The 26,957-nt window shown below is 41.9% G+C and overlaps 1 protein-coding gene across 1 annotated transcript in view; it reads left to right on the forward strand.

Moving 5' to 3' along the window:
* slc23a3 (solute carrier family 23 member 3) overlaps nucleotides 1–26,957 on the forward strand; it is a 30,523-nt gene that overhangs the window by 2,132 nt on the left and 1,434 nt on the right. The window contains exons 2-11 of the mRNA XM_015359440.2: nucleotides 3,574–3,737; nucleotides 8,214–8,302; nucleotides 12,247–12,323; nucleotides 13,002–13,183; nucleotides 13,620–13,743; nucleotides 15,181–15,331; nucleotides 18,256–18,509; nucleotides 20,134–20,239; nucleotides 24,736–24,903; nucleotides 25,808–25,903. Of these exons, the coding sequence (XP_015214926.2) occupies nucleotides 3,574–3,737; nucleotides 8,214–8,302; nucleotides 12,247–12,323; nucleotides 13,002–13,183; nucleotides 13,620–13,743; nucleotides 15,181–15,331; nucleotides 18,256–18,509; nucleotides 20,134–20,239; nucleotides 24,736–24,903; nucleotides 25,808–25,903 (1,411 nt within the window). The remainder of the gene's footprint in view (nucleotides 1–3,573; nucleotides 3,738–8,213; nucleotides 8,303–12,246; nucleotides 12,324–13,001; nucleotides 13,184–13,619; nucleotides 13,744–15,180; nucleotides 15,332–18,255; nucleotides 18,510–20,133; nucleotides 20,240–24,735; nucleotides 24,904–25,807; nucleotides 25,904–26,957) is intronic.

Genomic DNA, 26,957 nt, shown 5'->3' on the forward strand with positions numbered 1-26,957 from the left:
GAAACAAGTAGGAGCCATTCTGTCTGTCTAGCCCATTTGTTTCTTAGTAGCTAATCGATCCAGGGATCCGATCCAGTCGCTTCTTGAATGGAGCCAGATTCCAAAAGATGTCTAAGGAGTTGTGCCCGTCCGTGCAATCTGCACTTGTGTCTCCTGGTTTACGAAGTGATGGGGTTTACAACAACAGCAGCCAAGTTCAAGCTCATCTCAGCTGCTCTATTATGTAATCACACCAGATATCATTTCTTAAATTAGAAAATACTATAATTGCCTTAGGGAAGCCTTTTCTCCTCATGACCATCTTTCCCATCCTTTCTCCAACCCATCTCCACCTCTGCAGGCCCCCCTTAGTTCATTGCTCATTCTGCAAGGGGGGTCTCAGCCTCCAAATCCTCCTCATCCAGGTGACTGGCCTTCGGATGTCAGAAATCAAATGTGACTAAGCGTCCACAGAACAATTTTCAAGACATTTAGATGCAATAGGTTTATGTTTTTAAGATTGTCTTCATTTGGCAACACAGCTGGCAGCCCACTGAAGCTCAGCAGGTGTGAGCCTGGTCAGTATCCGGATGGGAGACCTCCTGGGAAAGCTAAGGTTGCAGCTGGAAGAGGTGTTGTTGGAACCAGTAGGGGGTGCTCACCCTGTGGTCTGTGTGGGCCCTAATACTCCAGTATAGCGATGGGGACACTATACTGTAAAAAGGCGCCATCCTTTGGATGAGGAGTAAAACCCCAGGTCCTGACTCTCTATGGTCATTAAAAATCTCAGGGCGTTTCTCGAAATGAGTAAGGGTGTTACCCCGGGGTGTTTGCCAAAATTCCCATCACTCTGTTCTCCTCCCCACTGATAGCTGGTGTGTGGTGAGCGTTCTGGTGCACTATGGCTGCTGTCTCATCATCCAGGTGGATGCTGCACATTGGTGGTGGAGGGGAGTCCCATTACCTGTAAAGTGCTTTGAGTGGAGTGTCCAGAAAAGCACTATATAAGTTTAAGGAATTATTATTATTATTAATTTACCTAGCTTTCTTCTGCAGTGCAAGAAATGTCAGCTAATTAGCTCATTTATTTGACTGATATTTTATTTTAGATATTATTTTCTTATATTGCACCCATCTATATCAGCTGGATATGCTAATGGAACTAGTCAAGGCTTTAAGGGTACTATAGCAATGTCTCACCAGGGATATGAACCCACAACCTTCCAGTTACAAGCTACAGAAGCATAACCACTACTTCCCTTTGCCCAGATGGAAACCTCCTGGCATTTCTAGCATCTTTCCTGGACTTCATGGGTCATTTTGTCCAGTTAGTTCTCTTTTGTTTGACAAGACACCTCTTTTAAGATAAGATCACTTTATTAGTCATATACTGTACAATTTCTTGCATTAGGAATTTGTCTTTTCGCATGCCCCAACTCGCTCTCCATGAGACACACAGACAGGGAGAGAAGCTTGGGTTCAGAACGCAGGGTCAGCCATTTATATGGCACCCCTGGAGCAGTTATAATTATAATAATTAATAATTGCTTACACTTACAGTATATAGCGCTTTTCTGGACACTCCACTCAAAGTGCTTTACAGGTAATGGGGACTCCCCTCCACCACCACCAATGTGCAGCATCGACCTGGATGATGCGACGGCAGCCATAGTGCGCCAGTACACTCACCACACATCAGCTATCAGTGGGGAGGAGAGCAGAGTAATGAAGCCAATTTATAGATGGAGATTATTAGGTGACCATGATTGGTAAGGGCCAATGGGAAATTTGGCCAGGACACCGGGGTTACACCCCTACTCTTTTCGAGCAACGCCCTGGGATTTTTAATGACCACAGAGAGTCAGGACCTCGGTTTTACGTCTCATCCGAAGGACGGCGCCTGTTTACGGTATAGTGTCCCCGTCACCATACTGGGGCATTAGGACCCACATAGACCGCAGGGTGAGCGCCTCCCTGCTGGTCCCACTAACACCAGTTGGGGTTAAGGGCCTTGCTCAAGGGCCCAATAGAGTAGGATTCCTCTGCCGGCCGCGGGATACGAACCAGCAACCTTCCAGCCACAGGCGCAGATCCTTAGCCACAGAGCCATCCCACCACCCCATGCTTTTGCTTGATATAATAAATTGAAATTGGAAAAGGCTCTTTTCACAGGCATGTTCAGATCAGAACATCAGTGTACTGTACAGTACAGTATGTATATCTAATGAACCGACGAATAATCATCCCATATTAAAGTGATCTGTTAATCCCATGCCACTGATTTGCTCGGACATCATTATACGCTATAATGTCTGCAAATATGCTTTCATGTCAGTAGGAGATTTATATATATAAATATTTATATATATACAAATTAGTTCAACATAATTGTACGGCACATTGTTAAAGGGGGTTTGGCATTCACCACCTTCTTCACATTATACAGTACATTTATGTATACAGTACGTACGATGCTTCCACCTGCACTGTTCTCCCAGCATACAGTATGTAGGTAGGGAGGTTAGGTCCCCTTTTCAGGCCATAAAGGCCCATGGGGGAATGGGCCACCATTTTTCTCAACCATCAGACACTGGAGGTGATGTGGTCAGCATCAAGCTCCGGTCAGCCTATCACCCCCAGGAGGATTAACCCTAACTCATTTGGAAAGCAGGCTGAGTGGACCTGGGAGCTGTCTGGAAGGAATTAGAGCAAACTAGATCGCTTGCCCCTACCTGGGATTGAGCCCGGGACCTTCCGGTCAGGAGCTAGACACCCTTACCGTCTGAGCTACCAGGGCTCCACATACAGTATATTGCGAAGAATTTTCATTAAATTGAGAAGGAGTATGAGATAAGATCACTTTATTATCCCTATATAATTTCTTGCATTAGGAATTTGTCTTTTCCCATACCCCAGCTTGCTCTCCATGACAGACACATTATTGATTGAGTATTGGTAGTTGGTTCCAGAGTACATGAGCCTGGGTGAGGTTTTATAAATATAGGTAAAAATTGTAAATATTAGCTTGCCAGCTATAATGTTAATAGACGAAATGTGGTCTTCCTAATTTGTTGTATCTTGTTGCAGATGCCCATATTCATTTTAACTGTTTGGATTGTCTTTCAAATCTCTAGCTCAGTCAATTTAATTACTTTTAATAATACTCACAAATGTATAGTGCTTTATACAGAGGATATATTTAATATGTAGACATTTCTTAATCCCTTCCACATTTGTAACGTATGTTTGATACTGTTGATGCTCTATGAGGCTTTACAAATAACTGGTTCAAGTCTGTATTACTGAAATTAAACTCTGTAATGGAGAAAGACTTTAGTATTGAGATTTACTAGAGTGTCTATGTACTGTACCATAGAATTCATTGGTCATTGAACAAAATATTGATCGCTGCACTACTTGACACAAAAATATTTTGACTGACAAAGCACAAAATAAAAACTTACCATTCTTGGTGGTGTACTACTATTTCTTGTTAGTATATTGAAGGCTGTAATTCTGTTAAAGTTGTCATTTCGAGTTCATAACGACCTACACCTGCTTCTTCTAAGCTAGATCTTGTTTCTCTTTCTGCAGCATGTATTGATCCAGTCTTCCTTGCTGGTCCTTGTCCACAGCCTGCTCCAGCAGCACCTCTTGGAGGAGAAAAGAGCCCGGATCCAATCTACCTACCACCTAATGGCAACAAGCCTGTTCAGCTCTGGCATCTCGACTCTCCTTCAGACCACACTGGGCACCAGGTAGACTGAACACTCTAGCATTTACTGTATAAACATGAATTACTAACAATCACTTTACAGTGAATATGAACACTCAGCAACCCTAGCAAATTTCAATGTCATTTTGACATGTAATGAAATCCAGCTTTTTCAGGGACAGCCAATCATTGAACCAACTAATCAATCAACCTATCGGTCGGTCGATCGATCGATCAACCAGCCAATCAATCAAGCCAACAAAGAAAGAACCAGACAATCAATCAATTATTTTCTTCTATAGCGCCTTTCAATCCAGAGCACTCTCAAGGCATTCTACATACCTGTAATTTACACACATAAAAATTGTACAGTAAACTAAAAGTAAGGGATAATAATGTACAAAAAAAAAAGATTTATCAAAATTAAATTGAAAGGAAAAAAAATAGGTTAAGGCTTGAAAGCCATGGAAAATACGTTTGTTTTGACACAAGATTTAAAAACATTAGCAGAGGGTGCATTTTCAATATGGTCAGGAAGTGTGTACAAAAAGACAAGGGGCTCCAGCTGAAAAGGCTCAGTTCCCCTAATGTACAGTATGAAATGAAGTCCTTGGTACGTTGAAGAGTCTAAAACCAGCACAACAAAGTGAGTGAACTGGGATATGTGGGGATAGTAACTCTTGAAGTTACCCAGGAAAAACCCCTGTAGCACCTGATAGATCAAAAAGACTGCATTTTGTAGACTTGGTTAGCACTACAGCAGCATACTTTTAGATGAGGACCATTTACAACAACTTTCCCCATCTTACAGGATGATCCATCCCTCTACTGGCACCCTTTTTTCTGACTGCCCCATCATCATATCACCGACCACCCAACCTGTATAGCCTTCTTGTTCCCAGCTCCCTTGACCGCCCTCAGCAATCATCCACACCAGGCACTCTCCCCTGCGACAGAACTCGCTGCATCACCTGCAAATACTGTACACATCCAACACCACACTCATTCAAGGCCCCTCAGGACAATTCCGGATCACTCCGATGACATCTCGTACCTCCAGCAACCTTATTTACTGCATCTCTTGTAGTAGATGCCCAGCTATCTGCATTGGAGAAACAGGAAGGAGACTCAGAGACCGCTTCAGAGAACTTGTCAGGGCTGTGAGGATCAAAGATCTCTCCAAGCCCAGAGCTTCTCATTTCACCTCTAACGGCCATGATCATACTTATCTCTCTGTCTGTGTTCTCAAAGAAGGGTTTCTTAACCCCTATCGTGGAAACCAAAATTATCCATAGACTTGGTTCACACCTTCCCCCTTCTCTCAACGACAGACTCGTTTTCTTCTAATCCTCTTTATTCATATGCAGGTCATCTTCACCTCTCGACTTTGCACCACCTGAGTGCCCACTCTGCCTCCCCCCTGCTCCCACCTCCTCCACCCCCCAGCTTTTGTGCTCCATATGCTAGATTAGCTGCTGACTTCCCTGTCTTTCTCACAAGCGAAGAAGTTTCCACAGCCCAAACATTGAGTTTCTTTTCTTCTCTTTTCAGCCTGGAATAAATCTCTACTTGCACTTTTGAATGATGCAGTTTGAAAAGCATACAGTAGGCGCAGTCTAAAATTCACTGACTAATTTCTTGGCATCAATAAGAGAAAGAATTGGTCTTAAATGAGACATGTTTGTTGACTGGAAGAAGGATGTGCTGCAGACTTTGCTTACGTGCCTTTAGAAGAATAGGGAACGTTTAACATAACCCCCTAAATGTTTTAACACAATCTAAGGGACAATTTCTGTATCACCGCAAGTGAGTTTTAGACAGTCACATTTTGAGAGTTGATGGAGAGAAGCAATTAAAAGCATACGTCAATCTATTCCTAATCACTAAACCTGATAGGCCTAGACTCACCCACAACCCTGAATTGCAAGAAGCAGTTAGAAATTGAATGGATGGGTCTCAGGGATGTCAGAGCCCATCTCAGCATGCAGCAGGTGAAGGCAGGATACACACCCTGCTCGGGACACCAGTCCATTGCAAGGCACTCACAAATACACACCCACTCACACCTAGGGCCAATTTTCCCTGAAGCCAATTAGGAAACCCACCAGATATGGGGAGAACATACAAAATCCATGAAGATGGCACTCCAGAAAGTGCACCCAGTTGCCCAGCACAACGAGCCGGTTTAAAGACATCTTGGTTTTATTCTCGTTCAGTCGGAGATAATTTTGAGCCATCCAGCACTGTATGTCTTCAAGGCATTTGATTAGTGTCGAATGAACAGTTTGAGAATTTGGTGAAATGGGCACACAGATCTGAGTATTGTCCGCAAAACAGTGGGAGAAAAACCATATACACATACCAAAACTAGGTGGCTCATAGTTTATGCTGTAGTAAGGCTTTATTACCACTTTCATAGGTTTTTTTATTACTCTGATTTTCTTCACAACACCATTTTGTCCACTAACAAGTCAGAAAGCCAACTGGCAACCTCTAAGCCAAGATAGGTATCTTTTGATATTTGTGCAATGATAGTGTATACTGCTGTCCAGGTCAATTGGGTTCACTTTTCCACACAGGACCTACTGTAAACCAGTACCTAGACCACCAACTGGCTTGTAAATGGGATCTGAAAAACCAAACTGAATTTCAGTAGAGAGGCAACCCGAATACAGACAGACCACGGTGTGCAGCTCAAACAGGATTTGAAGTTTTACATACAGTATGATTTTGAATGAGGAAGACTGTAATGCAAGAGATTTTAAACTGCACACTTACAACTTGTATTGGCGCCTTGGTTGTCATTGAGTCTTCAGAAAATGAAGTCCACAAGGTGATGGTTCAGTGTGAATTTGGAATCAAATGCATCTTATATTCCAGGAGCGCTCTGTCCAGCTAACGCGAAAGCAGCTTGTTTTTCTTGTTCACTCTGCTTTCTCCATCCACCCCCAGCTAGACATATCTACTGTACCTAAGCGTGTGTGTTTTTGTAGCGTGTGCTACACTTTTTGTTACTAAAAACAACATTTTCTCAAAATATGGTCTCCAGACACGACTGTTAAGTTTGTTTTCACTGCAGCTGCACCACGGTTGAATTACATATATATTTACCAGCCAAAACAAAACACATCACATACTATACATCACAAAACACAAGACAACCTGCGCCTTTCAGAACTGTGTTATACTGCACATTAGTATAAAGCAAATTAACATTTTGTTCATAGATTCATCTCGCATTTTAGTTGAGAGAAGCAGGAAATACAGTATAATTTATCGTTTCTCCAGCAAAAGCAAAAATTCTGCTGAAGCTGCCTATACGTTCAAATCAGCCGGCTCTAGAATAAAAGGTCATTTGATAGGTTAAAATAGATGTAATTTAGCGAATTCTGACCATTCAGAGGCTTAAACCTTCCTCTCTATAGCATGCAGGTGTAGTTTTTTTTATTTTACTAAACCTGTTTATGAGTACTCTGTAAACCAGGTATTTCTGTATAATAAAAGTGCAGAAGGTGCAAAATAATTTAAAAAGTGTTTTTAAACACTTATAAAAACTATAAACATTATAAAAAGCCTCTCTAGGGCTAGCAGTATTGCAATACTCTAGTAAAAATGTGTTCTTTTCATTTTTTTATTATTTTATTTTACATTTCTTGAAAGAAAACCAATTTATATTCTGTTCCCAAAAAAATCGTGCAGGCTTTTTTTTAAACTTTTTTAATCACTTTCAAACTTTTTTTCCCCGTGGTAATAGACATTTTAAAGAAGAACAAGAAAAAGAAATTTACATCATAAGCGTCCCGCAACCTGAGAAATTGACTTTTGAAGAAAGACATTAAAATGCGTCTGTGATTTTTAGCTGTTTTTGTTCTCATGAAATGATGTTTCATTAGAACATGTTTCTAATTTAATGATGTTTCTTTAGAATACGCACTTTACATGTCTTTTTAAGAGAAAGACATATAAAAAATCAAAAAAGGTTCAGACAGAATGTCCAAGGGGTTATCTTTAAATCAATTAATTAAGGAATAGCCTGTTCACATTTGTAATGATTAAAAATAAACTGTGGGCAGGTGCTAGTGATACTAATCACAATATCTTTATAGATCATTTGAATCTCATCTATTATTTATCTGGTACCTTAAACAGTCAGAATAGTGCTACATCTTACTAAATAACAATAATATGAAGCAATCAACACTTAACTGGTGGATATTATACAAACGCATCAAAAAGATGTGTTCATGTGTTCGTAATTATTTCTGACAAGTAAATACAGCTGTACAAAAATATGTCCATGTTAATCCTGATGTCCAACTTATAACTTTTACCATCGTGATAGAGTTGATCGAGTTACTTATTTGTTTTGTATCCAAGCATAATGCATTATGCAATCACTCCAATACTGTAATAGCCGTAATGCTGATATTTCCTCACAGAGTATATACTGTAATGTTAAATGCCATGAAAACTACATAAGCAAAAAATATTTACATTGCATCATTTTATTTGCACTCAGGTTGCCTCTAATTCAGGCTCCGTCTATGGAATTCCTTATACCTGCTATTATTCTCACGTCCCAGGAAGAAGGACATCATCATGGAAATGGTAAGTTTCATCTCCAGTAGGAAAAACAGTAGAGTGTTACTGCAGTTTATGGAGGATAGAACACTCCTTTTCTAACTGGCACTGGTTGAAAGGACATAGTTTACAATGTAAGGAGCCTATTTGTCTGTCCTTGTTTATTTGGTTGCTAGTAGCAATTACAGTCTCACTTCTTTTAGCGTAAGTCCCTACCAACTTTGGACACACTAGCTTGGCACAATTATTTATAACCTTCTAACACATTATTCTTTAAGATTTGCTTGATCTCTCTCATGTTGCTTAGGAGTCGCTTATGTACAGCAGTTTTCAAGTTTTTCCTCAGATTCTTCGTGGGATTCAAGTCCGGACTTTGACCAGGCCAGTCATGTACACTTTCGTATTCTTAAACCACTCTAGTGTAACTTTGGCCTTGTACTTTAGGTCATTCTCTTGGTGTAAGGTGATTTTCTGTCCTAGTCTAAAGTCTGAAGCAGATTTGTTCTTTGCTTCGTATACAGTATGTTTCCATCAATCTTGACAAGCCCCCTCTGATGGGAAGCAGAACTAAAACATAATCTTTCCACCACCTTGCTTGACAGTAGAAATGGAGTTAACTGTGTGATGCAGTATGTTGTCTTTGCATCAATTGCAATGCTTCTCGTTTAGAGCAACCACAGAACGTTTTGCCACATGTTTACAGTATCACTTACTGCATATATACTGATGTTCCCGTCTGTGTGGAACAGGCTGAAGAGTGACTCATCCAGAGTGACCTGATGCCACTACTGACAAGTCCATCACAGCCTCTGTCTGGCCCAAGCCAATCAGATGTGACGTCTAGGAGGTGTGAGCAGAGGGCCTCTGACAGGTCGCCTTGCTCTAAGGCCAGCAGCATGGAGACTCACTGTCCTGTCACTGATGCGGGCATTGTGTCTGCCGGCGGTTTAGTACGGGTGGCAGATCTGAAACGATCTCTCAGATGGACCAATCTGATGTGTCTCTGGTGTGGTCACTCGAGGGCGACCGGATCTCGAATGGTCATCTGTCCTGCTGGTCTGCTGAAACCTTCTCTGCAGTCGAGACACAGTGGAGCGGCTTACTCCATAGTGTCTGGCAATGCTGGCACATGACATGCCTGCCTGCAGCATGCCGATGGCCCTCTCCCTTGCTTCTGGTGACATTCGAGGCATTATGGAATGCACAGAAAACTGGCCTTTTCCTTGCAGTAGCCTAAGGTTTGAATGAAAGCCTTTTTAAAGGTGAGCTGATCAGGCATTGTTCCACCCGGACCTTGTAGGGTAAAAGTGCACACGATCTCGTGTGATCAACAGTTCTTCACTGCACAAGATGTATTGCTGGTCAGAGGGCTTAAAACAAATCGACAACTTTTTGTGAAAGTACATAAGCTATAACTATAGCATTCTCATTCCAGAAAATGTGGCGTTTCTTGTTTCCATCAGTATACTTTGTTGCAGACTTTATATGGGATTTGGACAGGATTTCCACTCTTCCATGCAGGCCAACATTGTGGAGTGACTGGGGTACTGTGTCGTGCATGTTTTTTTGCCAGCTCAGCTGTCTTGGATGTCGGAAAGGACGAACCGTGGAATGGCAGGAGAGCGAAAATAGACCCTATGCATAGCAGCGAGATGGGGTTAGCCCAGGCTCAGCTGTTCAGGAAATGCCATATAGAAACCTATGCCCTCAGGCCACGGACAGGAGCGACCTGGTGCTAGGCGGGTCTCAGGACATCTGAACCTCAATGCTGAGCGAGGAGCAGAGCAGAAGCAGGAAGTAAATAGGCTTCACAACAAGACACACTAGGAAGACATGAATAATCACAGTGAACTAGGAAAAGGAGAAAAGTAGAGCGCCCTCTTGGTTTACTGGGCATGACATCAGCCTTTGAACTCTGTAGCTCTTTCAAAGTCACCCTTGGCCTAACAGTTCCATCACTGAGCAGGTCCCCCTTTTCTGTCTGTTCAGTCAGGAAGGATCTAGGAAGTGTCTGGATGTAATGATCCACATTCTGCTTCTTAATGATTGAGTACAGTACTCAAAGGGCTATTCCATGCTTTTGAAGTTTCTGAATTGATTCCAGTGTATCTATTCTTTACTCTGCTTTTCTTAATGTTTATGCTTAACAGCCATGTGTTTCAACTGGCCATATAAGTGTTTATCATAATTTTATCAATTTGTGTATTCACGTTTCCATATAGTTGACAGCTTAGTGAGTACTGATTTTGCCTGTAATCTGGACAAAAGCACAACAGGCAGATCTCTCAGTGAGAAGGCAGATATCCTTACATAGACCTCTAACCGCTCTGAAACAGATTGTTAAAACCTTCCCCATGTTAGAGCACAATTCCTAATGTGCTTGACAAGGCAGGTGTTGCGAGATGATTAAAAGTAAAGACAGCACATCTGGGCTGTGCAGGAGTGGCAGAGCCTTTTTATTTTTCTTTCTCGGCCCGTTTGTCTCCCAAAAAGAAGCTCACTCAGTCATCCGTTTCTATCTTTCTCTCGAGCTTCTTTCAGCAGAGTTTGGGCTCTCTTGCAGAGTTCAGGTATACAGCTTTACTTGCAGCCCCGTGTACCTGCTGAGAAGTCACTAAATACTGAGGAGCGGAGCTTCAGATAGCAGAAGTGAAAAGATCGACAGCTGTGTTCTCTTAATTAATAATAATAATAATAATTGCTTACACTTATTACACTCCACTCAAAGTGCTTTACAGGTAATGGGGACTCCCCTCCACCACCACCAATGTGCAGTATCCACCTGGATGATATGACGGCAGCCATAGTGCACCAGAACGCTCACCACACACCAGCTATTAGAAGGGAGGAGAGCAGAGTAATGAAGCCAATTCATAGATGGGGATTATTAGAAGGCCATGATTGGTAAGGGCCAATGGGAAATTTGGCCAGGACACTGGGGTTACACCCCTACTCTTTTCGAGAGACACCCTGGGATTTTTAATGACCACCTCGGTTTTACGTCACATCCGAAGGACAGCGCCTGTTTACAGTATAGTGTCCCCATCACTATACTGGGGCATTAAGACCCACATGGACCACAGGGTGAGCGCCCCCTGCTGGTCCCACTAACACCTCTTCCAGCAGCAACCTTAGTTTTTCCCAGGAGGTCTCCCATCCAGGTACTGACCAGGCTCACACCTGCTGAGCTTCAGTGGATTGCCAGTTGTGAGTTGCAGGGTGATGTAGCTGCTGGCCATATCTCTTAGGCAGTGTCACACCAGGTTTACTAAGCACATGGGAAATGCAGTAGTGCTGTATATTACATATTAAAAAGAAAGCAAGCATTTAGCCATTAGCTTTTATTAAAGATATCCAGTGAAATTGTAATTCTGCATTATCTAACCCTTTGTAGGGTCAAAAACTTCTGACGCTGATGCAGATGTGGCCAGGTTCAAAGGTGTCTTAGTTCCTTGAAATATACTAGAGATATAATCCTTCTAAAGGAAATGTTAATTCATTGATTTACCGCGAATATTGTACATAAGCCCCTGAAAGTCTTAACTTTTTAAGCAAGAGTTCAGACAACTGTTCAGGCAATTCAAAATCAAAATGGTCTATCTCAGCCAGCATTATACTGTTATAAACTAGCTGGGGTCAGCACCAAACCTGAGCATTGGGTAAAATGTGAAGCATGAGAGTTCTTTTGATTCTCCAGCAAGGTGATAAAGCATTCAATCAAAGTCAAGCTTGACAAAACTAGAAAAGCTAGAAAAGGCTAGAAGAGCTCATTTTCATTCAAAGAAAGAAACGAATGACATCTTTTCCATATTCTGGAATGCGTTTGTCATCAACTAACCGCTTAAACAGTGCTTTCTTTAGGCACAGAAAACGGCAATGTTTGCTTGGAATGGAACTACTGACAGTATAGTCAGCCCTGGGGCATGTTGACTTTGCCTGGTAAAACATTAATTCAGAGTGCTTTATTTCAGGGAGTGAGGTCACGTGCAGTGGTCCATGGTGTGGAACTAAAGAAGACACCATTACCAGGAATAAGCCAATCAGAGAGGTAATGCCTTCACCGATAACTAATACATGGATATGCTTTTCTTTATGGATTACATGATGCAAGATACTGTATGTCCACTGAAAAATGCAGTATAGACAGTATGCACTATATATGAAACCCTCCATAAGCTTCAATTCCCTCTGGCCCAACTATAAGTAATTACCAATTGTAAATATATTTAGCTGCTATTTCAGAAAGATGTTAATATAGGATGAAAGCCAGCAAAACTGTACGACGTACCACAGTTCAAGAGCATGTCAGGCATACATGTTACTGTCGCATTTTTGCAACAGACTCACATACCATTGAACATGTGAGGGATGAGCTGGGTTGAAGCCTGATGGAGAACAATGAACAGGCACAAGCTTGACAAGCACTTGCAGGCATTTTATAGAGGTTAACTGGAAACGGCCACATCACAAGTGCTTCTCTAGTAAAGTCCTGATGAATCTAAATCACAGATTAAGTGTTTAAAAGTGTTTATTATTGGCAATCTACTGTATTTGCAGTAAACTCCTTTAATAAGCAACTCCTTTTGATGAGTAAAGATCTGAAAATCCTGGGTAAATGCAGCTCCCCAGATTAAAATGATAACGCTGGCTATAAAATTACAGCGCAGAAAGAGGACCGATCTGTATAACACTAAATAACAACTCAATCTGTCTCTTTCCTCTGCAGCTCCAAGGAGCTGTTGTAGCAGCAGGACTAGTTCAGGTGCTCCTGGGAATCTCAGGCCTGAGCGGTCTAATCCTGTGGCACTGTGGCCCATTGGTGATTGCACCCATGCTCTGTATCATTGGGTTTTCCATCTACAAGGAAGCTGCGCTGCTCTGCTCATCACACTGGGGTATTGCCACACTGTGAGTTATTAATGTGCTTGTCGTGGAAGTTCTCTTGAAAAGTTGTCTCTTCGGTTTCACACTAACGCATTGCAGTTGGCTGCGAATAAACTGCTTGTTATGGGTAGAACCAAGGTGTCTCTTTTTTTTCCAATGGGAGTCACTTTCGGCGAGGAAAGGAAAGAAACAAAATGCACCAGTTTGCTTGGTTTATTCTACTGACACCTGGTCATCGGACTACCAGTAAAAGGGAACACAGAAATAGCCATTATATGATGAAGGATAAAAATGGATAAAAAACCTCTAGTGCATTATGAAAGAAAATAAGATTAATCCTTATATTGTTAGCGATCTTATGGACATTTGTGAGTTGTGCTGTTTCACTAGAATCCTGGCAATTCTACAGCTCAGATAAGCTCAGAGAAGTTGGTGTAATGTTTTTTTTTTCTTTCTGCAGCATAGTACTCCTCATTGTCATCTTGTCTCAACACCTGCATGACTGCTTTTTCCCAGCCTGGGGAACATGTGTACCAGAAGAGTCTCCCAAACCTTCTTACTACCCAGCCTGCAGGATGCTCTCAGTAAGACATGCTAGAGATTCTATATATCTTTTGTACGAGGTTGGCCTATTTTTCCATCGGAAAAGGTTTTGATAAACAGCAAAGCAGGGATTGAGAACATCTTATTGACTTGCTTTTCATGCTGAGAACCATCTTAAAATATATCAGATCACGTTATAGAAGAGCATGGCAAATCTGCATTAAAAAATCAAATACATTAATGAATAACCCACAAATCCAGTCTACTGTGCAATTGTGATTTCGTTTCTCTATGACATTGGCGGCAACAAAAAATTGTTAAGAAAAAGACATGAGACAGCATTTTGGCCTCTTCCTTGCCTGAGATACAAATTATTTTATTGTATTGCACATTGAACCAAACTCACATTTTCAAATAATGTATTAATTCTGAGAAGTCACATTCTGGTGTCAGTCCCAGCTACTGTAGTGGGCTAGAAAGATATTGTAATCAAACTTCAAACAGCAAAAAAATGCCAAGAAAATTAAAGCAACACTGTCATTTTCATTTCAAATGTGTAGAATTTAATTGTTGTTTTTTAGTAAAAATATGCATTACTTAGGGAGCATCTTACCCAAAATTCCTATTAGCTGGCCAAGTACATCTGTAATAGTCTCCTTTCTGTTAATTACTATCAAGGAAATAAGGATCTGACATCCCATTTCAGTCAGATTCATGAAGGCTGTAATCACAAGAATTATTTTTAATAACATTTAAAATAACTTTCTTGCAGTTTCTTGCAGTTCACATACAAACATCTGAAAATAAAAATACTGTAGTTGTAAAATAGAGGAGGCCATTGGCCCATCAAGCAAACTTGACGGTAGCTAAATGATCGCCTTTTTTATCTTGTGCCAGATTATCTGTATACTGTACATACCAGAAATTATACCTGCTATACTTGTAATACAGTATACGCTCTACATACTGGTGGGAATTCTGAAATATGAAGTTTTAAACAAATGTTTGATGTAATCCGTCATGTCTGCACAGATGCACTTGTGCAGACAGGTACAGTCTTTGCTATAGAAAGGTTTCAGATGACCAAAATAGCTGAAGCCTTCTTCAGCAACACGTGTCCTCCCTTCCTTTATCATGTGTGCTTTTACAGATTATAACCTTTCAACCTTTGCTTGGTGTAGAATCCCAGAAAAGACCGCATTTTAGTTTTCAATTCATTTACAAGGTGCCAAGGTTCACTAATCATAAATGATTTCCTGGCTGACCCTGCGCTCTGACCCCAAGCTTCTCTCCTTGTCTGTGCGTCTCATGGAGAGCAAACTGGGGGATGCGAAAAAAGACAAATTCCTAACACAAGAAATTGTGTATGGCCAATAAAGTGATCTTAAGATTTAGCTCTGAGTAGTGACTGTAGGACACAGGTCTCTGGAGAATCATTGCACAGTGATTCACTTCCAGTGTTTTTCCTGCCGTTGTAGGTGCTACTTCCTCTTCTGTGTGTTTGGATCATCTTTGTCCCTCTGGAAATCACAGGTGTCTATCCTCTGAAACACCCAGAGGAACTCAGCCAGCTGTCAAGACCAATAAACCTCACCTACCAAGTTCCCTGGCTGAGACTGCCTATTCCAGGTATTGTAGTCCTGGTACAGTGAATATTGAACTCATTGTCTCTGAACATAATCATAGTGTTGTGAACTTAAGCTCATGTTGTTGTTCTATGAATATTATGATATTTTGCTGGATGTACAGCACAGCTACTGCCTCATGTAGTAAAAATACAGGAGAGCTTGCAGGTCTGCCCTTTACTTATTCAGATGAGAGTAGAGTCAAATCTCTACAGTCTAAAGGTATTTCACCGATGTTATAAGTTTTACATGAGTGGACTTATATTGTCCGTAGAACATCTATCACTCACTCACTCAACATTTCACTGGGGACAGTAACATTCAAGAATTTCATATGAATGTTGGGAATATTTGGTGAGATAGCTTTGGCTTAACCATCTTGGTTAATGGGCAGCCTCCTGGCCAAAGGACAAGGGGGCTTGAGGCCCGTTCTGACTGAGTGAACCAAGGGGCAGCTGTAAGATAGAGACGGGGCAGAGGAGGGATGCTTGAGAGGAATATGAAGGGAGGTGTTTGTGTTTGACATACACATGTATAGCTAATGTTACAGTTCCACTTCCTTGCAACCAGAGGGTGCCTCAAGCATTCCACGATCCGTGATTTTAATTGGCCGGGACGATGTTCAAGGGTGTCAGGAGCTGCCCCTAGGGAGAATTGACCAAACGGCGCCACATGCCCCGGTTGCAGCAAAGGGGCAGATCACGCAGATGGCTGCGTTAAGTATTAGCCTAGGAATCCACACCTCCCTGCCCCCAGCTCTCTATGTTCAGAGCTCTCATTCACTTCAGTGGCCATCATGGCCTCCTAATAATCCCCATCTATGAATTGGCTTCATTACTCTGCTCTCCTCCCCACTGAGATGTGTGGTGAGCGTTCTGGCGCACTATGGCTGCCGTCGCATTATCCAGGTGGATGTGGATGTGTTTTGTTAGAATTTTAATTTTAAGTGCTCTGTTTTTTTTTAATTTCATCAATACAGAAAAACTTATATTTGAATCTCTGGTTCAATTTTGGAAAGCTAGAATCGATCAGCTGGGAAGAATGTTTCCATAAAAACAACTCCATAAAATCAAATTATTTATATATTCTTTTCCCCTTTTCCAGCCCAGAAATGTGTTATTTTGCCAACACTAAACATCTGAAAAGAAGCATATACCCCCTCCACTTTTTAACTGCTTTATTCAATTCAGGGTTGAATGCTCAATTGGATTTAAACATGAATAATAACTTGGTCACTTATATTTTTTTCTCCGGATGATCAACTCTCTTGCTTTTGTTTTTGGATCTGTGTCATGCTGCATGACGAAGCACCGCCCAGTACATAGTACAGTATGGCTGTGTCATGCCCTCTGCAGCCAGAGGGCGCTCCGTCTCTGTCCTGTCTTTTGTTTCTGGTGCTTTGCTGTCCTTCCGGTGTTTCTCTCTCTCTGGGGCTATATATTTCTGGGTCTTTCATTTGCCTTCGCTCAGCATTGACGTTCGGATGTCCTGAAACCCGCCTAGCACCAGGTCGCCCCACGTCCGCTACCTGATTTCTATACGCCATTTCCTGAACCGCTGAGCTCGGGCTAACCCCCGTCTCGCCGCTACGCATAGGGTCTTTTTCGCTCTCCTGCCATTTCACGGTTCGTCCTTTCCGACATCCGTGACAGGCTGATTGTTAATTGCATCAATGATTTCTTTCCAAATACTTTTGCTCCTTCAAAATAAAAAGGTTTGACAGTATCAATTTGTTTAATTGCACTAAGAGGTAGAACTAAGTTAGAACTGGTCTGACTATAAAAAAACAAAACACTAAGTTGTAGTAATCTATCATGTTGTTTGCATAATAGAGTTCCTAGTGATAATTAATTGAGACTTTACTGTCTGAATACTGTCGAAGGGCAACTGTTGTGAATAATTAGAGCTGTCAAGACAGTAAGCGTTCAAGACAGAAGACTAGAAGACTAGCTCTTTATTAGCCTGAACTTTCGATTTTATTGATATGTCTTGCTCACCTATTTCAGCACATTTTGCTTCTCATTCCCAACTCTCTATATTGAATTGGCCATTGTTGGGTTTTTTTTGCCTGCTTCAATCAACTTTTCTAACCTTGAATATTAAAATAGCGATAAATATCTAGAAATATCAATCTCCTTTCGGATCATGACCACGACAAGCTGCTGTACCAGGAAATTAAGCAGCTTTCAATCTTCTGACCCCCTCCTAACCCGTCAGTTGAGACCCCAGACTCTCACCTTCCCTGACCCCTCGGTCATAATCTCCTCCCTCCCCTTGTGGCTACTGGGCCTCCTGCACCCGGCTGTAAATCTCAGTTTACTTCTAATTTGCACTTGCACCACAATATTCACATTGTTTTCACTAAAGCCAGAGTAATGCTGCCCATTCATGAAGAATGGCAAAGCAACAGGAGGTTTCCCTTTCAGAAAATATGGGGGAAAACTTGCTTGGGAAATAAGCTAAACTACCCACCAAGTACCAGCACAGATTGCTATCACCACAGACACCAGAGATATATAGGAATAATTCTGCTGTACCATATCACCCACTTACTTTTCAGATGTTACTCTTTAACACCCTCCACAATTATGATATTTTTTTCCGTCTTCTATTCTGCTGTTTCCCCGGTGATGGTTTAAGCACAGCAGCGTCCTCACGTTTAATCTTGCTCCTGAGTTATCACAGAAAAAAATGCAGCCCACGAATCTCGGTCTAGCCCAAATTCTCTAACCCAAAATATTTTTTTAAAACGAGTACGTGAAATTGTGGAAAATCAATGGTGTTTCTCAAGCTAAATGTGCGTAATGTTCCACTGGCTGTGTTTGTACTTGAATTAGCCTGAGAAAATGGTTGAAAAGGCCTGGTTGTCTCCACTGTTCTTTTTGCTGATGGCGGCTGGTGGATACAAGAGTTCTCTCTGTTTTACAGGAGGGGGAGACCTGCCGCTTCTGACCCCCCGCTGCATCACTGCGGGCATCGCGGCTGCCCTTTCCGCGGCCATCAGCTCACAGGGCTGCTACATGGTGACCGCCCGGCTCCTCGAGGCCCCCCCTCCTCCCCCTGGGGCCTGTAACCGGGGTCTGGCTTCAGAAGGCCTGGGCAGCATCATTGCTGGCATGCTGGGCAGCGTGGGAGGTACCAGCACTAGCGTTCCTAATGCCTGTGCACTGGGACTCAACCAGGTATTAATGCTTTGAATTTCTAGGCAATGATATACTATTTTGCTGCTTTCCTAACATTACCTACTCTAGGATAACACCTGTGCTGCCCTGGGCTGGTATCTTTTTGTCCCAGGCCTCACCTCACTGGTGTCACGATCGTCATCCCTCCCCTCGTATTTTAGTTCATTATGTGCACCTGCCCCCTGTTTAGTCTGCCAATATTTAAGCCTGGTGCTCCCGCTATTCCTGGCTCAGCATTGAGAGGTGGATGCCTGGAAGCCTGCCTTCCAGTGGGTCCAGGAGAGACCCAATAGCATAGGCTTTAACACGGCATCCTGACCGTCTGGCCTTGTTACCCTGGTTTTTATTCCCTGTTCCTGTTCTGGATCCCATTCCGGTTTTTAACCTTGTTTGTCTCGGATGGATCCTTCGGTTCCTGGACTCTGGACTGCGCCCCGGATTCCCCCTTTTGGATTTGTTTGCCTGCTCCATGCCCCCCGAGCCCGGGATCACTGCCAGCACACACCCCCTGTCTGTCAACCCGTCCTGATCCTCTACGTCTTTTCTATGTTGTCCTTCTCCGGATTATACCGTCTGCATAGGGTCCTGAACTACACTTCAACTGGGGGGCCTCACCTCAGCCGAGGGTGCGTGGTCCTCCTCTTGAACCCTTTGGCTGTGTTTCTCGACTTGAGGCGAATTTGGAACTTTTACCATAGACCATGTTTCTCGAATAAAAAGTTCTCGGCAGTGAGAAAAAACATCCCCCTTTCAGTGCCGAATCTACCATTCCTTAGGAGTTTCAAAATGCCCACCTTAATCCTCCCAGACTTTTATCCGCGAAGTACTGGGTGTCATACATATACAATTATGTAATCACAATGTTTTTTTTTTATTTGTAAAATGCATTCTACAAATAAAAAAAAAGTACTGAGCTTTCAGAGGGCCTGCCGGTACCTAAATGGGCAACACTGTGGCTATTAGGCATTAAAGCCTAGGGCAGTGAAAATTGTGGTATTTTTCAGTATTTAAAATTTTTCTATCTAATATTCACAATTAAGGTTGGGAACACGGACAGATTTTTGAAAGTATTGGAACAGTGTCTCAGCTACTCATAAAGGTAAAGTTCTGTGCAGCTGGTTCTGACTCCCGTGAAGTGTGTTTTAAAGACCCTATGTGGGACGGTATAATCTGGAAGAGTCTGGACATCAGGGGAAACACTTCAGGAATTATTCGGGGAACACACACAGTGGGCAAAAGCAGTGATGCAGTGCACAGGGGAAAACTCAAAAGGCGACCAAGTCCAAGCAGGTCCAAAAAGGGGTAATCAGGGTGAAGTACGTGATCCGAGAACCGGGAGATCCATCCAAGACATACAGTAGTCTTTTAAATCTACCATCATGGATGAACCAGGGAAAGCAGGCTTGTTCAGGTGTCGTTCTTGACTGGAAACAAGACACTTATCTCAATAGGCAGCAGACAAGGGGAAGGGAAATTTGGAATCATGAAGCTCTGATTCTGCAGTTTCCCAATTGATGACATTCATTTGAATCCTCAGCACTAGAAAACATGGGTGTCATATACTATACCTCCAGTATAGTGTCTGTCATTATGAAGCATCTAAACCTCTGCAATTTTTTTACAGTGTGGCTCCAGACAAACAATCCAGCTCTCTGCGCTGCTCTGTGTATGCCTGGGAGTGTCCCCCAAACTCACACAGATGCTGACTACAATTCCTTTGGCAGTGCACGGTACCCCTGCTCTTCTCTGCTGAATATATCTTTTGTCTGATTGATGTCTATACTGTTTGTACTGATACAATTCTGAAAGGTGTTCAACCCACACAAGTCAGGTTTAAAACTGGGTTGATTCTCGTAATTATTGGTTCAAGCTCCAATACTGTTAGATCCATGGACGTTTAGTAGGCTCCAAACACTCTATTCCACAGCCTAGTATTCACATATTAGTCAGCCAAGTAAGCTAAAAGAGCACATCTGACAAATATTTTAGCACTTTCTAGTTGAAACAATCACATTCACTCTTTAATTTTCTTTAATTAATATTATTAAACTATACTTATTTAATGTAATGTTTGCAAAGTTTATTGAACACCTGAGCAGGCTTGCATACTTTATTGACCACTTACTGTATAACCTTTGTAGACATGATCCTTTTATCTAAATCCACATAATCCTTTGGAAACTAAAATCTCCTTTGCTGCAGCCACTTGGATTTTCAATGGGGTCAACCACCCTACAGTACGTCATATAAGGACAGGAGAGTAACCTCTTCTGAGCAGGTGTCACGGATGTCGGAAGGGACAAACCGTGGAATAGCAGGAGAGCGAAAAGACCCTATGCGTAGCGGCGAGACGGGGGTTAGCCCGGGCTCAGCTGTTCAGGAAATGCCGTATAGAAACCTATGCCATCAGGTAGCGGACGTGGGGGGAACTGGTGCTAGGCGGGTCTCAGGACATCCGAACGCCAATGCTGAGTGAAGGCAGAATGAAAGACCCGGAAATATATAGCCCCAGAGAGAGAGAAACACCGGAAGGACAGCAAAGAACTGGAAATGAGAGACAGGACAGAGAAGGAGCACCCTCAGGCTGCAGAGGGCGTGACAGCAGTTTAACTGCAAACCTCATGTCAGTCACGAGAGCCGGGTCAGACTCCCGTGAAATGCGTGGTTAAAAACCCTATGTGAGAGGGTATAATCTGGAAGTGACTGGGGTAGGACATCAGGGAAGACACAGCAGGATCAGGTCGGGTAGAAACACTGGGGGTGGTGACGGCCGTGATCTGGTGCATGGGGGGAGCGCAAGCGAACAAGTCCAAAAGGAAGTCTAATGGGGGAAATCAGGGCGCAGTCCAAGGTCCAGGTGCTGGGAGATCCATCCGAGACGAACACAGGGAACAGGGAACTAGGAATACGGATAGTTAAAACCATAACGGGACAAGGCGCTGTGAGCCCCGGACTCAGTACATCTGGGGCTGAACTATCTAGGTCAGGACATCTGGGGATAAGGCCTTAGACTGCTCTTGAGCCCAGTGGAGAGGTCGGCCTTCAGACGTCCCTCTTCCAAAGCTGAGCCCAGAACTACGGAGACTCCGGGCTTCTCTCTCTCATCCTAGCGTTAATCCTGCATCAGCAGGGTCCGCTTGTAGCCCGTCTCCATTTGGTGGTTTGAACCAAATCTTTGAGCTGACGTTGCCATTAAATGCGACCGAGAATACTCCAATCGGCGTGTCGCTCCGCCTGCCTTCGGGGGGGGGGAGGAGAACAAAGTAATGTAGCCAATTCATAGAGGGGGATTATTAGGAGGCATGGGAAATTTGGCCAAGACACCGGGGTTACACCCCTACTCTTTTTGAGAAACACCCTGGGATTTTAAATGACCACAGAGTCAGGACTTCGGTTTTACGTCTCATCCGAAAGACGGCGCTTGTTTACAGTATAGTGTCCCCGTCACTATACTGGGGCATAAGGACCCACATGGACTGCAAGGTGAGCAGAACTACGGAGACGCCGGGCTTAAATAGGGAAAAGGGAATAAGACACAGCTGGGAGAAATAAAACTGGAAACGAAAAAAGGTAGGAGTGCCCTCTAGAGGAGGAATGACGACCGTGACAGTCACAGGTTAGTCTTGTCCATGTAACAATCGGGTTAAATAACTAAAAGTATAGTGGTGGTCTTCGTATTACGATTCTGAGGGCTTCAGTGCAACGAGCTTTAAATATCTCAACCAATCCATTAATAACTAACAATCTTCCTCGCTACCAATGCATGAAAGTGCTATACAAGTGAATTGCAGGCAAAAAGAATCACAAAACTAGAAAAATGCAACACCAGGCAAAAGGAACGGAATTTGTGACTGCGGCAAATTCACAAAGGCACACATGTGCTCTTGGAGGACTCTTTTCAATTCCTCTCACGGGGCCTGGAGAAATACGGACTTTTGAATTGGGCCGGGAAGTTCTCATAACACTTCAAGAGTCAAATATGCAGTTAAGAGAAGAGTACACCTGAAACTAAATCGTTTTTAACCCTCAAAATGCAAACCTCGTTACTTCCAGCTGCTCTGAAAATGTTACACATTCTATAAGGAACTTTAGTCAAATATAAAGATTTCTCACAAGCTTTATAAAAATCACTGCATGCAGTGTGACTTTTTACTTAAATATTAAGGGGAGAAACATATTAAGTTTAACCCTAATTAAGTTCAGCTAAACGATAAGACCAGAAAGCAGTGTAAAGTGTGCTGATGGCACTGATTCCCCACTCCTGAAGAACCCACAGTACTTACAGTGTATACGTAGGGCCTGAACTATCTGTATGTCAGTCCTTCAGCATCAAGAGATATATTCTCTTCCAAAGCCACTTATTAAGCAATCATCACCACGTGAGTCATTTAATTACTACTATTTCCATGCGTAATTGTGTAGTTTTACAGCAATATACATGGCTATTAGCACTCAATCATGAGTGCTAATAGCTCATTCATTTAATAGTATCTCAGCCAACGTGGCATTTTATGTTATGTAATGCATCAAAGGAATAGTTTTGCCTTTTTAGGTAGAAATACTAAATTGGGAAAATGAGTGCAGTGCTGTAACACGTGATGTGGTCAGTGGTTGGGTAGGAACTACTGTAGGTAGATGAACTATTTAGATGTGAGTGGCAGACTTAGAGGTAGCTGTGTAATAATTAGACACCCAGTTGGAAATGAGACAGTAATTGACATAACTTATAATTAATTACTGTACTTGATTCAGCTGAAGGATGGCTCTGGATTTCAGTACTACTATATTATCAGCTGACCCCACTGTTAATTTGATGGGTATTCTTGTCTATAAAATAGTGTACTGCAAAACATAACCATTGAATTAATTTCTATTACTGTTTTGAAATAAATGCCCAAATCTAAAGTTAATATAACCCCACACTTTTTCACTAGTCTGCATGTGTAGATATCTGTGGGAGACATGAGTGAAGTCAGGTGACACAGTGAAGACAGCAACACCCCATGTCTTTATTCTCACCCACTGCTGAGATTATGAGCTCAGAACACACTTGCATGACAGAGTACAACTGCTTATTTTCAGGTTTTCAGGCAGAGTACGTTGCTGTCTCATTACCCTTCATCACACCTGGGGGTGGGTCAGAGACAGACTGTTGTATTAACACTACCAAAAAATGTCACACTCTGTTTTATATACTGTATTTACTAAACATGTATTTTACTCTGTGACAACAAAGGTTCGTGAACAATTATACACAATGTTATCGTTTTACTTTTGCTGGATTCCCTCAAGGTAAGCAGTGCCTACCTCAGCCACACATTAGGGGCATTAGCGTAATTACAGTAAGTGAGGACAGCCGAGATAAAAACAATGCAAATTAAAAAAAATAAGATGATAGTTTGCAAGGAACATAAAGGTCACATTTTAGTGAAACTTCCAATTTGTTGTATTTTGATGTTGTATTTATTCTGTCAGTTGGTTTACCAACCCTCACACCCCCCTGAACAAAAGTTTAATGAAGCACTTTAATCTCACACTCAACATGTGGGAGAGAGACACTTGCACTTGATCCAATGGGCCTTCAGAATAGTGGCATAGGAGTGTATAGGGTGTATCCTAGCCATTCTCATTCCAGGAACAGAGGTGCAAGGTTCTGTTGATAGAACCTGAAAGGTGTTCTAAGACAATGAGCCTTTTGCACAATCTGTCTTTAGTATTTTACCAGCCTCAGACAGTCCATGGATTTCATGTATCTAGTCAGAACAATGTGACCACCACATGTCGAGGTGTGACATTATCATCAGTTTTTTGTGTTATGTCCAGGGGTCTATGTCGAATATTCTCCCTGTCTTTATAGAGCAGCTTCATATTTTAACATTTTTTTTCCCAGGGAAATGCCTTTACTTTAGTACTTTTACGTGTATGTCCATTTATATATCCATGCTTTGTCACTGAGGCTTGCTGGGAACCTTTAGATACCACAACTGTCTACCAACACATTTACAAAGATTTTTAATATCTCTTTGAATTACCTGCTTTAGAGCTGGCAAAGGGGAACAAATGATTCATTTTAAGAGCTCAATAACGATGCCCTCTTTCTTCATACTAGCTTTGACACACCTTCATAAAATGTCTTATTTTTCAACTAAGGCCTAAGTGAGAACCAAGGCCAGCAATCAGTCTATCTTTTATAAGCTTTCTCTTGACCTCTTTCTTATTCTTTCAGGTGGTGTTCTCAGTGTTACATACGCAATAGCTGTGGCCACTGGCATCACGTATTTCCAGTACACTCATATGGACTCAGGACGCAACATCTTCAACATTGGTTTTACAGTGTTCATGGCACTCCTGGCACCACACTGGTTTAATAGGAACCCCAGCATAATCTCTACAGGTATTACCATCTTCTAATCCATAGAAAATTTCCCCAGGGGACAGTTACAACTACATTTATTCATGCTAACAAATTTTCTAGAGGAGGCAGGAATTGCAAGTAACCATTTCTTGACAAAAACATCCCTGGTGATGATTTTGAAAGCCTTTCTCCTGTAAAACATCATCTTCCACCAACAGAACAGGTCCCTGTGCACCATTTGAGAAAATGTTAAAAAGTTAAATGAAATAATGCATTGTGATGCTCCAAAACTGTGAAAAACAAAAAAGTTTTTCAGTTTGCTGACTGGCGTACATAGAGAGGGAAGGTACTATGGTGTTTATGGCCTTTAAATTATTTTTTTTTGTATTGTTCCACTCCTTAATAATATTTCCCTTTAATGTATTCTCTTTTCTTTAATTAAAAACAAACTGTACAGATAAAGATTGTATGAAGATTTAAAACTATAAACCTTTATATATATATATTTATTTATTTTGTATTATTTGTATTTGTTAAAGTATGTAAATCTCTTCAGTCTAGAGGAAACAGAGTAAGAGGAGATTTGATGCAGGCAAATAAAATAGTAAGGGGTATAGATAGATTCAACCCAGGAGGCTTTCAGCATCAATACTGAAACAGGGACACTGTGTCACAATTCAAACTTACTATGAAATTTTAAAAGCTTAGAATAGAATCCATTTTCTTAAACAAGGCATTGTGAGTGTCTAGAACAGGCTTACCGTTGAGATTGAGTTGCAAATGCCTTAAAGAAAGGTCTGGATGAAATTGTAGATACATTTATCTACAAAATGGCAGAATGGCCTCTTCTTGCCTTTCTTTTGTTTATATTACAGTACGTTTACAGAATCTCATTAATGATATGTGACGATTGAGTAAAAGCTGAACTGCTGTGTCTGAACAGGTGTCTCAAGCCTCGATGTCTTCATCCAGTCTCTGCTAACTATGCCTGTGTTCCTAGTGGGAGTGCTGGCCTTTCTCTTAGACAACACTGTTTCAGGTAAGGAGACAACTCTCAGTTAATGTTCATTTCACCAGCTCTTCAATGTATTTCACAATCTGCATCTCAACATGGAAAACAATGTCCAGATTTCTTTCCCACAATGTCCCCTTGCTTTTGTGAAAGTCTGTAAAGTAGAGAGTATTTCATAAATCTCCCAAATTTTTTCTTAGTGATTCTTCAGGAAAATAGTACTCACGCTGTACAGTATTTACTGTATATTGTCTTGTAAATTGTTCTTAAGATGTTATGAAGTCTAAAAGGAGACAATTATTTTTGACTAGTTTCGTGATTTAAGGCCCATTCTGTACACCGGATAATTTCTTTGTCTGAAGAAAGATTTTAAATAACAACACTGCAGATTATATTAGGGATACGGTTTGTTTGGACTTTTCTTACTTCAACTGTTTTCTAGAATCTGCAGAGATTTAATTAAGAACCGAAACCTGCACATTGAACATTGAATGCTGATTAGAAAACAACTTGCCTCCTATTTCTATCAAACAAATTTTCTATTAGTTTTTTTCTCCAAGACTGTACATATTGGTATCTTGCAAAAGTCCATTCATTAAGATTTATGAAGTATTTATGCATGTCAATTTAACTGGAGGGTGGCACGGAGCATTGGTTAGTATTGTTGACACAGCACTGGGGCACTGGGTTCAATTCTGGACCTGTTCTGCAATTTATGTGGAGTTTGTATGTTCTCCTTGTGTTCCAGTGGGTCTCATCCCAGTCCAATGACATACTGTTGGGTTAATTGGCTTCTGGGGACAGCTGGCCCTAGGTGTGAGTGTGTGCGAGTCTATGTTTGAGTCTGTGTGCCCTGCGATGGACTGGCATCTTGCGCTGGTGTACCCAGCCTTGTGGTTGTTGATGGTCAGATTAGGATTCAGCTCCATGGATTGGATGAAGTAGTTAGAGAACAGATGGAAGGAATTGCCCTAGATATGGACTCTAGTATTGCAAATGTTTAGGTTTGAAAATACAATAAGCTCAGTTCCGATTGAGCTCATCCTTAAGTTCTACCGTGTCTCACTGGAGATGATGAAAA

The sequence above is a fragment of the Lepisosteus oculatus genome, chromosome 12 (assembly GCF_040954835.1).
Source record: "Lepisosteus oculatus isolate fLepOcu1 chromosome 12, fLepOcu1.hap2, whole genome shotgun sequence".
Lineage (NCBI taxonomy): Eukaryota > Metazoa > Chordata > Actinopteri > Semionotiformes > Lepisosteidae > Lepisosteus > Lepisosteus oculatus.